General features: G+C 43.6%; 1 protein-coding gene across 1 annotated transcript in view; it reads right to left on the reverse strand.

The window, feature by feature from the left end:
• wtip (WT1 interacting protein) overlaps window positions 1-13,884 on the reverse strand; it is a 35,911-nt gene that overhangs the window by 20,628 nt on the left and 1,399 nt on the right. Inside the window, exons 2-3 of the mRNA XM_061745627.1 lie at window positions 12,924-13,780; window positions 2,031-2,132 (exon numbers count right to left, since the gene is read on the reverse strand). Of these exons, the coding sequence (XP_061601611.1) occupies window positions 2,031-2,132; window positions 12,924-13,780 (959 nt within the window). The remainder of the gene's footprint in view (window positions 1-2,030; window positions 2,133-12,923; window positions 13,781-13,884) is intronic.

Here is a 13,884-nt window from a genome sequence, read left to right on the forward strand (position 1 = left end):
GGTTCAAAACCTATGAAAAAAGTAGCGGCTTATAGTCCAGAAAATACTGTAAACAAATTAAGATGATTATTACAGATAAATTGGCTCTCTGATAAAATTAAAAACTGACCAGAACAGCTGTTGTAGTTTTATCAGCGATATTGATTGAGTCACGTTCTTGCCCCACTTTCGGGCTCAATAGATCTTTTAATTGTAATCCGTCTTACATTTCATAATGAATATGAAAGTGTTTTCAGTAGGTGACATGCCAGACTACATGAGCGACAGTTTAGCTCCTGACTTCAGCTTCTGAGGAGCGGGACATTTTTAAATGATTCTGCTGCAGATTTGCTGGTTTGCCGGGGTTTTCATTGTGCTGCAGCATGATTGGGCGGCAGGGAACCTCCACCTGTTCAACGGGTGACGCACATTTCACGCTGAGATACAGAGATCCTGACTGACTCCATGCTAAAGGTCCTGGAGCTGCACAACAAGCCCAAATCATTCCCCCTCCACCTCCATGCTTGAGACGTATCTTGAAGGTTTCGTGCTGTGATGCTGCGTTTGATTGTCTCCAAAACGTGGTACCGTGAATTGTGGCCAATAATTTTCACTTTGGTCCCCCAACAAGTTTTCAAACTGTTGGACAACATGAAGTATTTGTTGATGCAACTGTGGGACAATTTGAGCTCCCGAACAAAGCAAGGGGCTCACCAACATCCACCCCCCCCTCCTCAAAATAGAGCGTACTCCAGTGTGTTTGCTTTCCCTCTTTTTCTGTCAATTAAAGCAACATGAAATCATACACGCTTGATGTTGATGCCGTCATCATTTTTCCATTATTAACAATTTAGATGCAAATCTGCATCACGCTTGATGTGAACAGCCACGCACGTCATTATTTTAAATTTTATAGCATTTTTTCGTTTCACATTGAGTTTTCAGAAAGGCCTTAAGTGGCGCTGGCATGTTGTCTTCAGAGAAGAGAGACTCTTTCCTGGCAGCGGGAGGTCTTTTTCTAATTATTCTTTCATGAAAATTAACGATTAACACGGTGACTGAGGCCTCTGGAGTGGGGATGTAGCTCTTGAGCGGGTCGGGGGTGCAATTGCTCTAAGGACGGCAGAGTCTGAAGCTCCAGGGACATCCAGTTCAGATGCTCGGACAGCAACAGTGCTGCTCACTGCTGCTGATGATGTCTTACCTGACATTGTGTTAACACAAGTCTAAAGGTTTTTTTTTTGTTTTTTAAAATATATTAGTTGATCCCATTTACTGAGGCTCAGTTAAGCCGCTGCATTTTAATTAGAAACAAAGGGCTGCTTACCCTCTTAGTTCATATGGCAACACTGAGGTTGCAATTAGTTTTTTCACCAAGGGCTTTTGCAATTTTTGTTAAATAAATACTCTCAGTGTAATATTTCATGCCTTTCTTTTTAAATCTGCCCCGTAAAACTGAGTTTCAGAGTTGTATATACCGACTATCACGACTCTGTCTAAAAATACTGAGCCAGAATCAGAATCAGACAAAAAGTACAAGGGGACAAAAATTCATCATCGAGTCGCAGCTTGTGCTGATATCTTACGATTGTTTTAAAAGGAAAGGGGGGGCATATACAGTTAGACACTTTTAAAACCCCACGAGCAAGCTAATGATGTTCTCCATGAGCCATTGATTTGTTTAAGAAAGTTATCAACCTACGAGGATGCTGGCAAACTGCGGCAAAATTGAAATAATGCATAACGTTACGCTACATGAAGGTTTAGACGAGAGAAACATGGTTTATTTCAAAAGGGTAATGTGTGACTAAGTGGTTAACTGTTCAGATTTTACAACATTAAGTGAAAACTGTGAACATTTAGGAAGCAGGATACAGAAACAGCTTCAAGGTACCAATCCACAAAGGACTTGTGACATATCTGACTCCAGGAGCAGTCACATATACTATAATTGTTTTGATTTCCATTTTCATAGCAAAGCTGCAACATTCAGGGATAGATCTGCCAACATTTACAGACTACCTTTTGACTTAATGGTCCGTTTTACTCACCACATGAGCAGCAGGTGAAGCAGTTTGTGTGATAGAGGTTCCCCATGGCCTGGCATGCTTGGCTGGCCCCGTACACACCCTTTCCACATTTGACGCAGATACCTGCCAGAGACAATAGATCGGTTAGTTCAGCAAAACATTTTATTAGAGCAAAACCAACAACATCCTCCGTTTATCCAGACTGAGTCGTCGTCACTCACACAAACATTACACACCCAATCATCAACGGAGCAACTTCTAAAACGTGTCTTGTTACACAAAGCTGTCAATCAGGAGAACTATAAGCTCTGTGCAAGTATTACACTGCAATCCTTCCCTCTGATTGGGTTTGGAGACCAAAAGAACAACAAAACGAGACAAAATAAGAGCTTGTTCAGTTCAATTTTTAACCAGATCATTACCCATAAACTGCTTTGTGCACTGCTGGAAAAGAACATTTCTGTAAATGGTTAATTAACTGATATTTCACGACGGCGATTCGACTCCAGCTGCAGAAGTCTCACTGTGGAGAATTTCCATGCCTTACATCATATAGTTTGGAGGCATATTACCTCAGGAAAGCTCAAGATTACATTAAAAGCCACTGAGAGGAAGCGCTGGGGATACGAAGGCATTGCCAGAAAGGGCAGGTTAAAGACGAATCTTGATAGTTTCAGAGTTCAAACACTAACAGTTTCAATCATTCATTCAAGCCACGAAACCAACCTGCAGCAGTACATGGACATAAACCTTTTAAAGATGTCTGAATATCTGCACAAATACTAACATTTGGGGGGTATATACCAAAAACACCCCACTGATGCCTTTAAAAGTAGCTGCAGCTCCAACGGCATTTACACAGTGGACCATGAAGGTCAGTGGCTGCATCTATGAAAGGGAGCATTCTCACCACTCAGAAAAGTAGAAAGGATGGATGTTTATCAGGTACTTCCAATTAAAGAGGAGATTTTTCCTCTTTGGACATTTAAGAAAATGTTAAGCTAAACATTTATTAAGGGATCTGGATGTTGGGCTGTTGTTTAATGATATTAGCAGTGACAATCTTCATAAAATGTTTACTCTGAGCTGCACCAGAAGGTAAACAACAATCCCTCTTGACTATATTTTCACTGCTGAGGCTTTGTGATCCACTGACTGACTCTGGTAGGAATACTCCAACTCCGTACACCGCCTCCAGCCTTAGCTAAGAAACAAGAGGGCAGCTCCGATGCGCGTCGGCAGCCACCAGAAGCAGGAGGCTCGGCATCTAGAATCTCTCTCACACAAGACAACCTCCACCGAGGTCACATTCCTGAGCGAGTGCAGGGTCAAAGCCTTGATGGGGTGAGTCTCGGGTCACGGTGCCCACAGGATACGAAAAAAATCGAACGAGCTCCCCAACGGGCGACCTGCACACCACCACCCCTCCTGATGCACAGGAATCATGCATTTACTGATAAAACATACACATTTCTCAGGAGCGACTGTGAGCTTTGGCACACTTACTAAGATGTTGGTGAAATTCCCCGGATACATGAGGGAAATCTCCTGACTACGATAAATAATAGATTTAAAAAATAAATAAATATACCCCAGATGTCCTCCCTCGACACTGAATGTGTTTGTGGAAATCAATTAATTGAATCAGATCATTGCATGACAACACACATTAGAGCAGAAAAGGAGGAATTGGGAATAGGAATGAGCAATTCCTGTGTAAGAGGTTTAATAATTAAACCACTTAACCACCTAAATTAATCTTTACAATGAAAAAGTCAGAGTTGTGGGTTGGACTCCAGAAATACATCATAGACTCTTGCAAAGCAGGAGCAATATGACATAATAATAATAATAATAATAATAATAATAATAATAATAATAATAATAATAATAATAATAATAATAATAATAATAATAATAATAATAATAATAATAATAATAATAATAATAATAATAATAATAATAATAATAATAATAATAATAATAATAATAATAATAATAATAATAATAATAATAATAATAATAATAATAGAGTGATTGAAAGAAACAGTCCCAGAGCACAATATTCAAGGTTTTTAAGTTCCGGTCCACAGAACCCCGGGTTATGTAACCATGCTTGTGTGCTCCAGCGAGCAGGAAGTAGTGCTCCTACCCAGCTCTCTTCAAAAGAGACGACAAGGTGCTGCCGAGCAGGGATCTGCACCGACGTAGACGAATGTGTTCACCGCTCTGAGGAGAAGCAGGTCCAAGCGGACTCACTTCAGACCTTCACAACCCAGAACATACAGATGTGGATCTAAAGCATTTGGCAAATCTTCCTTCGTGTAACTATTATGTCACATAAACAGCTCTGACATGTCAGTGGTTTGAAGCAGTTTATCGATCCCTTGATGTCTCAACATTTTTAATTGCAAACACTTATTGATAACTGCGATAAAAACCTTTGTTTCTGTTGAAACTTCTATTAGTCACCATAAACCACATTACATGACGCAGTAAGGGTGAAATAACTGACTTACAGTGTTGTACAGTGGGAATCTGTGACTAAAACTATCAATAATAAAAAAATCAGTTAGCACCAAAGCTTTTTTTTGTGAATTCAAATTATTCAATGACACAATTTTACAGTTTCAAATGAAGGTCAACATGCGTCCGTTCTGTGACTGCAAGAAGTTCAGACTCGTGTTGTTCTTCGAGTGATAGTTGCATCATCCTGGGGTGGATAGATCCCCAAGATTTTTTTGGTATTTATTTATGATGTTCATTATTAATGTGGGGGGGTATATGTGTGCTGTGTGGGTATGAGTGTGAGGGTGTGTGAAAATGACCACATGTGTGTTTTTAACATGAGTGTGGGAGTTTTTCTATGTTAAATGCTGATTTTATTATGTGAAGCACTTTGCGTTACTTTTGTATGAAAAGTGCGACACAAATAAAGTTTGATTTGATTAAATGCCCTTTTCTTGACCAACACTAATGTCCAATAATGATAAAGATCTGTCCAGTCGATACCAATTTCAGCCAATTATACAATTATCAAAACAAAATAACAGTTTATCTGTACTTATATTGACCTAATGGGCGGAAAATTGGCCAATGCTTCTGATTACCAGTCAATCAATCAATTAGCACACCTCCATGTGGATGCTATGACTTGCTTGAATCAAATATATGCAGGATTTCTCTGCATAAATGAATATTCTTATCTTTGTATTTGTCTTTCTTGGGGATTTGTCTGAATTATTATTAATACTGGGTATACTAAGTGACTTGGGATTTTTATCTGCACATGATGCACTTTAACTCCAGCAACTACCAGCACTGCATATTTATTGGACCAGCAGTGTGTTTATATTTATTTATTGCATCGTCAACTCTGTTTTTCTATTTGTCTTCCTCTTTTTAAACGTCATGAGCTGTTTGACAACGGATTTTCCCCAGAGGGGACAATAAAGGTTTCAATCAATCATTCAAACGTTACACCAACACGTTTAACACGTTCAACGGTTTTCTCTCAGAGAGATTTCACTTAATCATTATGTTTTCAGTCGTCTCAGGTAGTTGGACCTTGTTGTCAAAAGGTTAGAGGTCAAGAACAGAAATAAGGGAGGGGGAAAACAAGTCTTTTAGAATAAATGAATAAATAATCGGCATTTCAAAGGCAGTAGTTTTAGTATTTTTGTAATCCTTAATGTTTTAGAGGGATTCCCCAGGAGGTAAATGAGTATCTGACAGTCGGTATGAAAAGTCCCAAAGCTTCCCGTCCCCACGTTTATCTGCACATCGTTTCTAAATCAGTATGCCTGTCCTTCATTTGGCTTTTCATTTGATTCCCACAGAAAATGCCAGAATAAGTATGACCGCCACTCTTCGGCTTCGATTCTCACAGACAAATTAAAACAAAATGTTTTAAATTTAGCAGTGAGGTGGATTAACGAAGACTTACGTCAGGTACGTCTTTATTACCTCCAATTACAGCTATACTACAGTGACTTTAGAAAAAAAACAAAAAACAAATACACAACATGTGTTGGCTAGACTGTCAAGACTTTACGTTTGGCTTGTAAACATCAGCCATGAAGCGGATTTACTGCTAGCGAAACGCTGGAAACCCTCTGAAGTGAGGATGTGGTCGCGGTTTAACAGGACATGAGGGAGATCTCTGAAACGCTCTCCGTCGCTCGTACAAAACAGGATGCTGGATTTCTCATGTGCCCGTGTCTTAACATGTTCTCCTGGCGAGGGCAGGAAGCGGCGAGCACGCTGCGGTCGCACGGCAAACGGCATCACTGGGTGCGTGCACGCTCCCATACTTCCAAGCTGTGACGTCTGTCTTTTGGAAAACAGTCGAACGTATGCTTCTCTTTAGAGGCTCGTTTTTCTCTCACAAGATGACAGTTTTAGTATCAAAATTATATCTAATAACCTCGTAATGAAATAAAAAAAAAAGATGAATAAAGTCACCCAGAACAATTAAATCGCTATAATCTGGTTGGAAAATCAACCAGATATTAGCTTCAGGCTAAAGTTACAAAACAAATATGTGAAAAATCTTAATATTTTAGGAAATACTAGACATAAAAATGCTATAAATTAATTTGGAGAAGCTCTTTAAAACAAGCGAGTGTCTCTTCCATGAACGGACCCAACAGTGAATCTGCTGAGCTGCAAGAAAGCCCGAACAGCCGAACTCATGAAACTTTAAAACTCCGACTTTGATCATAAAATCAAGACTTTTGCAGCAGAATCAGTTTGAGCTTTTTTTTTTTTTTACTTTTTGAATCCTACCTACTGCATTTAAACCTAAAACTTCAAACTATCTCTACAAACTCACTTATTGCACATCAAGTAGGGTTCAGCAAAAGCCGCAGACTCGGCTTATCCACGAGCCGGACGTCTCCAAATCTGAAGCTGCAGACACTTGAAGAGTGACTTTCCTGGTGCATTATGAATTTCCCCTGAAGCTTCTCATAAACAAGGGGGGGATAATTACGTCTTTAAGCTTAAAATTAGAGCCTAAGAACACACGCTCTTATCTCAGCAGCACAATACACACACACAGACACAGTCAAAAGTCTTGACTGCAGCAAACACACAGGGTGCCGTTGTCCACAAGTCAGCATGTGTGTGTCAGACATGTGGATGACTACTGCCATTATAATTCTGGGCAGGTGATCAGACTTGACCCCCACCAACTATGTCTGGCCCGCCAGCCAGGATCGTGTGCCAAGTGTCTGGTGTTGCCCGACTCCCCACTGGCTGGTTAATGAAGGGCTTTGGGGAGGGAGTGAGGGCGAGGCGAGGCGCTGGCGGAGAGAGGGGGGGGGGGGGGGGCAGAGGAGAGGGGAGGGGAGGGCCTTCCTCCGCCAATTCAATCGCAGGCCTCCATCAGGCCAGCTGTTGATTCACAGCCTCTTTTTTTTCTTTTTTTTTTTTGCGACCACAACAAACAGAGGGCCACACAAGGGCCGGTCGGCGGAGCCGAGCGGGCCGGGGGGGCCGAGCGGACCAGGGGGGGCCACTGGCAGGCCTCGCCGGGCCCCTAGAAGAAGCCCCAGCTATCAATTTCTGTATTGTCGCTACGGTAACAGAGCTGTCTCAATTAGAGCTCCGAGTGAAGAGTGTCTGACTGTACTCCCCCCCCCCCTTCTCCATCTATTACCATGTCAATTATCCGCCCTGGCCCCCCCCTCATCCCTCCTCCCTTCACCTGCTTCTCTGCAGCAGAGCAACAGCTGTCTCGGCCTCTGTCTGAGCAGCGGCTGCAGAACAAACCAGCGTTCTCTGCCATGTGTCTGGCCGCCACTTCCACAGCAGGCTCCCCGTGCACACGCAAGTAAGTAAATAAATAAATAAAATGTATTTCTATAGCACCTTTCACAGACAACGGAATATCACAACTTGGTGCTTCACAAAAAATCAATAACACAAAGAAAACACTACCATAAAAGTAGAAATACGATAAAAACAAGACGATACAGATAAAAAACTCCTTAAATCCGGGCCCCCCCAACCAAGCCAGGTTGTGGGGGCAGAAATGAGTGAGTAAACAAGCAAAAGAGAGATTTTCTTATGCTGAAACTTGTGCATAAACCATATTACACCTTAGCTCGCAGCTCTTCATTGGCTCCCCGTCCGTTATAGGATCCATTTTAAAGTTCTTTTATTTGTTTTTAAATCTTTACATGGTCTTGCACCGTCTTATATCTCAGGTCTTTTAAAGGTCCATAGACCTTCTCGGGCTCTTAGGTCAGCTGACCAACTCCAGGCTGAAGAACAGGGGGGACCGGGCCTCTGCAGAACCGGTCCTGGCTCTGGACCGAGCTGCACATACACCTGGCTCCTTCTATGGCTGTTTTTAAATCTCATCTTAAAACTCATTTTTACTCACTAGCTTTTAACTCGCCATGATTGTTTTATTTCATTTATGTGTTTTACGTTGTCCTGTTTTTTTTTTTTTTTTCTTCCACTTGTCCAGCACTTTGGTCAGCTGTTGTTCTTAAAGTGCTTTATGAATAAAACTTTAACTTGAACTAGAATAAAAGTACATCAAATCAACATCCTCACGTCATCCCCACAACCATGAGCTGTGGTCACATGACCTCAGCTTCCGAGATGGAGTGTAGGGGCCCACACTTTTAAGGACCTAAATAACCGAGCCCCTAGTTATTTTAAAGAACTTTTAGAACTTTTCAACCAAAGGTGATCGAGCTTTTGCAGTCCGGGACCCCAAACTTTGGAACTCTTTACCTGCTGAGATCAGGTCAGCTAAATCCCTCAATGCTTTTAAATCTTTACTAAAACCATCCCTTTTTAGAAAAGCTTTTATTGTGGTGTGAATATTGTTATTAATTTTAGACTTGGTTATTGCTGTCTTATGTTCTTATCCACTATGCACTGTATTTTTATCTCAATGTATTTTATTGTTCTTGGGAAGCACTTTGTAACTTTGTTGAGAAAGGTGCTATATAAATAAAGTTTATTATTATTAGTAGGTCATGGATCTAGGAGGAGACCTGACCATGCAGAGCTCTAAAAGTCAGCACCATGATTTTAAAGTTAAAACGAAGCGGGACGGGGAGCCAGTGAAGATGTGAGTCCTTCTATCACAGCACGTATGTCTGTGCGCTTGCCAATTCCCCTGTAGCTCACGTCTTAGTCATTATACAAAGTTAAGCAAGGTTGAATGTCATGTTGGTAAATATTTACTGTCAAAAGCCCACAACACAAAAGCACCATATGCCAGGAGACAGGGATGTTTACATCCTGATACTGCGGAAAGGAGAGTCTGCGATGTGGGTCACCCTGAAAGTGGAGCTCACACCCCTGCAGCGACTCCGACGGGGCATCTGACCACCGTCAATGAACCCTGACCCGGGTCTGGATGACCGAAGGGCGTGTGCTCCAGAACAGAGGGCTCCATTCAGCGTCATGCCATGCTCTGCAAATGTTAGCTCTGCCAGGATATTGGTCCTCCGCTCTTATCAGCCAGGGGGGTGGCTGCTAGTGGTTCTGCAGCTCGCAGGCTGCAGACAGACCTCGCATCACACTGGAAAACGCTCTTAACCATCTAGTTGAACGGCAGTTTTCATAATCCCTGTCATTATCCAAAGTTTCATGGTAAATTTAATGTTAGTGACACCGCAGCATGCAGGGATTTTAGAAGAAATAAGATCTGAACATCACAGGTGCCCGAGATTAAACTTTGGGTCACCTTGAAAGTGGAACTCGCACCTCGCACCCCTGCAGCGACTCCAAAAGTGCATTGGACCACAGTCCACAATTGCATTTCCATCTCTTCACAGTTCATGATGAGCATGCCGCTTCTGATCTAACTGATAACTTGGATGTCCTTAACTGATTCAATATGCAAAATAAGATGAAAACTGATTTACTAAGATCTGGAAAGTTCTAGGGACCACAGAGACACTTAACCCCCTCCAGCACCAAACAAAGCCAGGTTGGGGGAGCAGAAATCAGTGAGTAACATGCAAAGGAGAGACTTTCTTATGTTGAAACTTGTGCATGAAAGATTTAAAGAAAAACTTTCTTTCAGTAGTACATATAATAATCTCTGTCATAATCCAAAATTGCACGGTAAATTTCATGTTAGTGACACCGCTGCATGCAGGGTTTTAGGAGGAATAAGATCTGAACATCACATCTCCCCCAGGTGACCTGAGATGAAACTTTGGGTCACTTTGAAAGTGGAACTCGCACCTCGCACCCCTGGCCTGCAGTGACTCCAAAAGTGCATTTGACCACAATCCACAATTCATCTCTTCACAGTTCATGATGAGCATGCAGCTTCTGATCTAACTGATAACTTGGATGTCCTTAACTGATCCAATATGCAAAATAAGATGAAAACTGATTTACTAAGAACTGGAAAGTTCTGAGGACCACAGAGACACTTAACCCCATCCAGCACCAAACAAAGCCAGGTTGGGGGGGCAGAAATAAGTGAGTAACATGCAAAGGAGAGACTTTCTTATGCTGAAACTTGTGCATGGGAGATTTAAAGAAAAACTTACCAAAATACTCCTTTCAGTAGCACATATAATAATCTCTGTCATAATCCAAAATTGCACGGTAAATTTGGCTGCATGCTTGCTCTGTGGCGTCCCATGCAGGGATTTTAGGAGGAATAAGATCTGAACATCAAAGGTGCCCCGAGATTAAATTTCGGGTCACCTTGAAAGTGGAACTCGCACCTCGCACCCCTGCAGTGACTCCAAAAGTGCATTTGACACCAATCCACAATTCATCCCTTCACAGTTTATGATGATAGTGCAGCTTCTGATCTAACATAACTTGGATGTCCTTCACTGATTCAATATGCAAAATAAGATGAAAACCGATTTACTAAGAACTGGAAAGTTCAAGGGACCACAGAGACACTTAACCCCATCCAGCACCAAACAAAGCCAGGTTGGGGGGGCAGAAATGAGTGAGTAGCATGCAAAGGAGAGACTTTCTTATGTTGAAACTTGTGCATGAAAGATTTAAAGAAAAACTTTCTTTCAGTAGTACATATAATAATCTCTGTCATAATCCAAAATTGCATGGTAAATGTCATGTTAGTAACACCGCTGCATGCATGGATTTTAGGAGGAATAAGATCTGAACATCACATCTCCCCCAGGTTACCAGAGATGAAACTTTGGGTCACCTTGAAAGTGGAACTCGCACCTCGCACCCCTGCAGTGACTCCAAAAGTGCATTTGACCACAGTCCACAATTCATCTCTTCACACTTCATGATGAGCATGCAGCTTCTGATCTAACATAACTTGGACGTCCTTAACTGATGCAATATCTTTATGCACAAAAAAGTATTTAACTGGAAAGTTCTAGGGACCACAGAGACACACACTTAACCCCATCCAGCACCAAACAAAGCCGAGTTGGGGGGGCAGAAATGAGGGAGTTACAGGCAAAGGAGAGACTTTCTTGTGCTGAAACTTGTGCATGGGAGATTTTAAGAAAAACTTACCAAAATATTCCTTTCAGTAGCACATATAATAATCTCTGTCGTAATCCAATATTGCACGTTAAATTTGGCTGCATGCTTGCTCTGTGTAGTCCCATGCAGGGATTTTAGGAGGAATACGATCTGAACATCACATCTCCCCCAGGTTATCCAAGATTAAACTTTGGGTCACCTTGAAAGTGGAACTTGCACCTCGCACCCCTGCAGTGACTCCAAAAGTGCATTTGACCACAATCCACAATTCATCTCTTCACAGTTCATGATGAGCATGCAGCTTCTGATCTAACTGATTACTTGGATGTCCTTAACTGATCCAATATGCAAAATAAGTTGAAAACTGATTTACTAAGAACTGGAAGGTTCTGAGGACAGAGACACTTAACCCCATCCAGCACCAAACAAAGCCAGGTTGGGGGGGCAGAAATAAGTGAGTAACATGCAAAGGAGAGACTTTCTTATGCTGAAACTTGTGCATGGAAGATTTAAAGAAAGACTTACCAAAATATTCCTTTCAGGAGCACATAATCTATGTCATAATCCAAAATTGCATGGTAAATTTGGCTTCATGGTTGCTCTGTGGCGTCCCATGCAGGGATTTTAGGAAGAATTATATCTGAACATCACAGGTGACCTGAGATGAAACTTTGGGACACCTTGAAAGTGGAACTCCCCTGCAGTGACTCCAAAAGTGCATTTGACCACAATCCACAATTGCATTTCCATCATGCAGCTCATGCAGCTTCCGATTCTGATTCTGACTCTGATTCTAACATAACTTGGATGTCCTTAACGGATTCAATATGCAAGATGAACACTGATTTACTAAGAACTGGAAAGTTCTGAGGACCACAGAGACACACACTGACTAACCCCATCCAGCACCAAACAAAGCCGGGTTGGGGGGGGGCAGAGGCAGAAATGAAGGAGTTGGAGGCAAAGGTGAGACTTTCTTGTGCATGGGAGATGTAAAGAAAGACTTCCCAAAATATTCCTTTCAGGAGCACATATAATTATCTATGTCATAATCCAAAATTGCACGGTAAATTTGGCTTCATGGTTGCTCTGTGGCGTCCCATGCAGGGATTTTAGGAGGAATTAGATCTGAACATCACAGGTGACCTGAGATGAAACTTTGGGACACCTTGAAAGTGGAACTCCCCTGCAGTGACTCCAAAATTGCATTTCCATCTCTTCACAGTTTATGATGATCATGCAGCTTCCGATTCTGACTCTGACTCTAACATAACTTGGATGTCCTTAACTGATTCAATATGCAAGATGAAAACTGATTTACTAAGAACTGGAAAGTTCTGAGGACCACAGAGACACACACTGACTAACCCCATCCAGCACCAAACAAAGCCGGGTTGGGGGCAAAGGTGAGACTTTCTTGTGCATGGGAGATGTAAAAGAAAGACTTACCGAAGTATTCCTTCTTCATGTGCATCTCCAGCTCCTTCTCCAGCTCCAGCGTGAGCGCCTCCAGCCGCTTCTCCGCCTGGCTGGGCCCGCTGTCCCGGCTGGGGGTCACCTGGTAGGGCAGCTTGAACCTCTGGCTGCAGGAGGACGTGGCCTTGGTGGACATCCCATAACTGAAGGAGGACGGCGACCCCGCGGTCACCTCCGTCTGGACCGGCTCCGGCACCGCCTGGAGCTGCAGGCGGTTGGAGTCCCCCGGGCCCGGCGGCTCCTGCAGCGGCAGGTCCGGGTAGGCGCTCATGGAGCCCCTGGAGCTGCGGGAGCTCCGGGAGCTGCGGGAGCTGTGGCTGGAGATGCTGGAGCCCGCGCCGGCTCTGCCGTCCTGGCTGCAGATGCTGGAGCGCGGGCTGGCCAGCAGCAGCGGCGCGGCCGCGGCGGCGGCGTGCAGGATGGCCGCCTCCAGCCCGAGGCAGCGCGGGGAGTCGGAGTAGCTGGAGCGGGGGCTGGTGGTGGTGAAGGAGTACTGGCTGGCCGTGCTGGAGCGGGCGCTGGAGCGGGCGCTGGAGGAGCGCGGGCTGGCGTGGCGCTGGTCGTAGCCCATGCTGATGCCGCTGGTGCGGTTGCTGCTGGGCTTGCTGCAGCAGTCGCAGCTGCTGTTCACGCTGGTGCGCGGGCTGGACGGCTTGCTGCTGTCGCTGGCCGTGCTGGCGTAGCTGGAGCGGGCGCTGCGGTCCTGCTGGTGCCGGTCCTGGCCCGGCACGGCCAGGCTCTGGCGGGGACTGGCGGCGCCGTGGCGCGCGTCCTGCGCGCCACGGCGCCGCCAGTCCTCGCCACAGCCGTCCTGCCCGGGGATGCACACGCTGTTAAGATAAGATAAGATAAGATAAGATAAGATAAGATAAGATAAGATAAGATAAGATAAGATAAGATAAACCTTTAATAGTCCCACAGAGGGGAAATTTGC

This window comes from Cololabis saira, chromosome 2 (genome assembly GCF_033807715.1).
Source record: "Cololabis saira isolate AMF1-May2022 chromosome 2, fColSai1.1, whole genome shotgun sequence".
Lineage (NCBI taxonomy): Eukaryota > Metazoa > Chordata > Actinopteri > Beloniformes > Belonidae > Cololabis > Cololabis saira.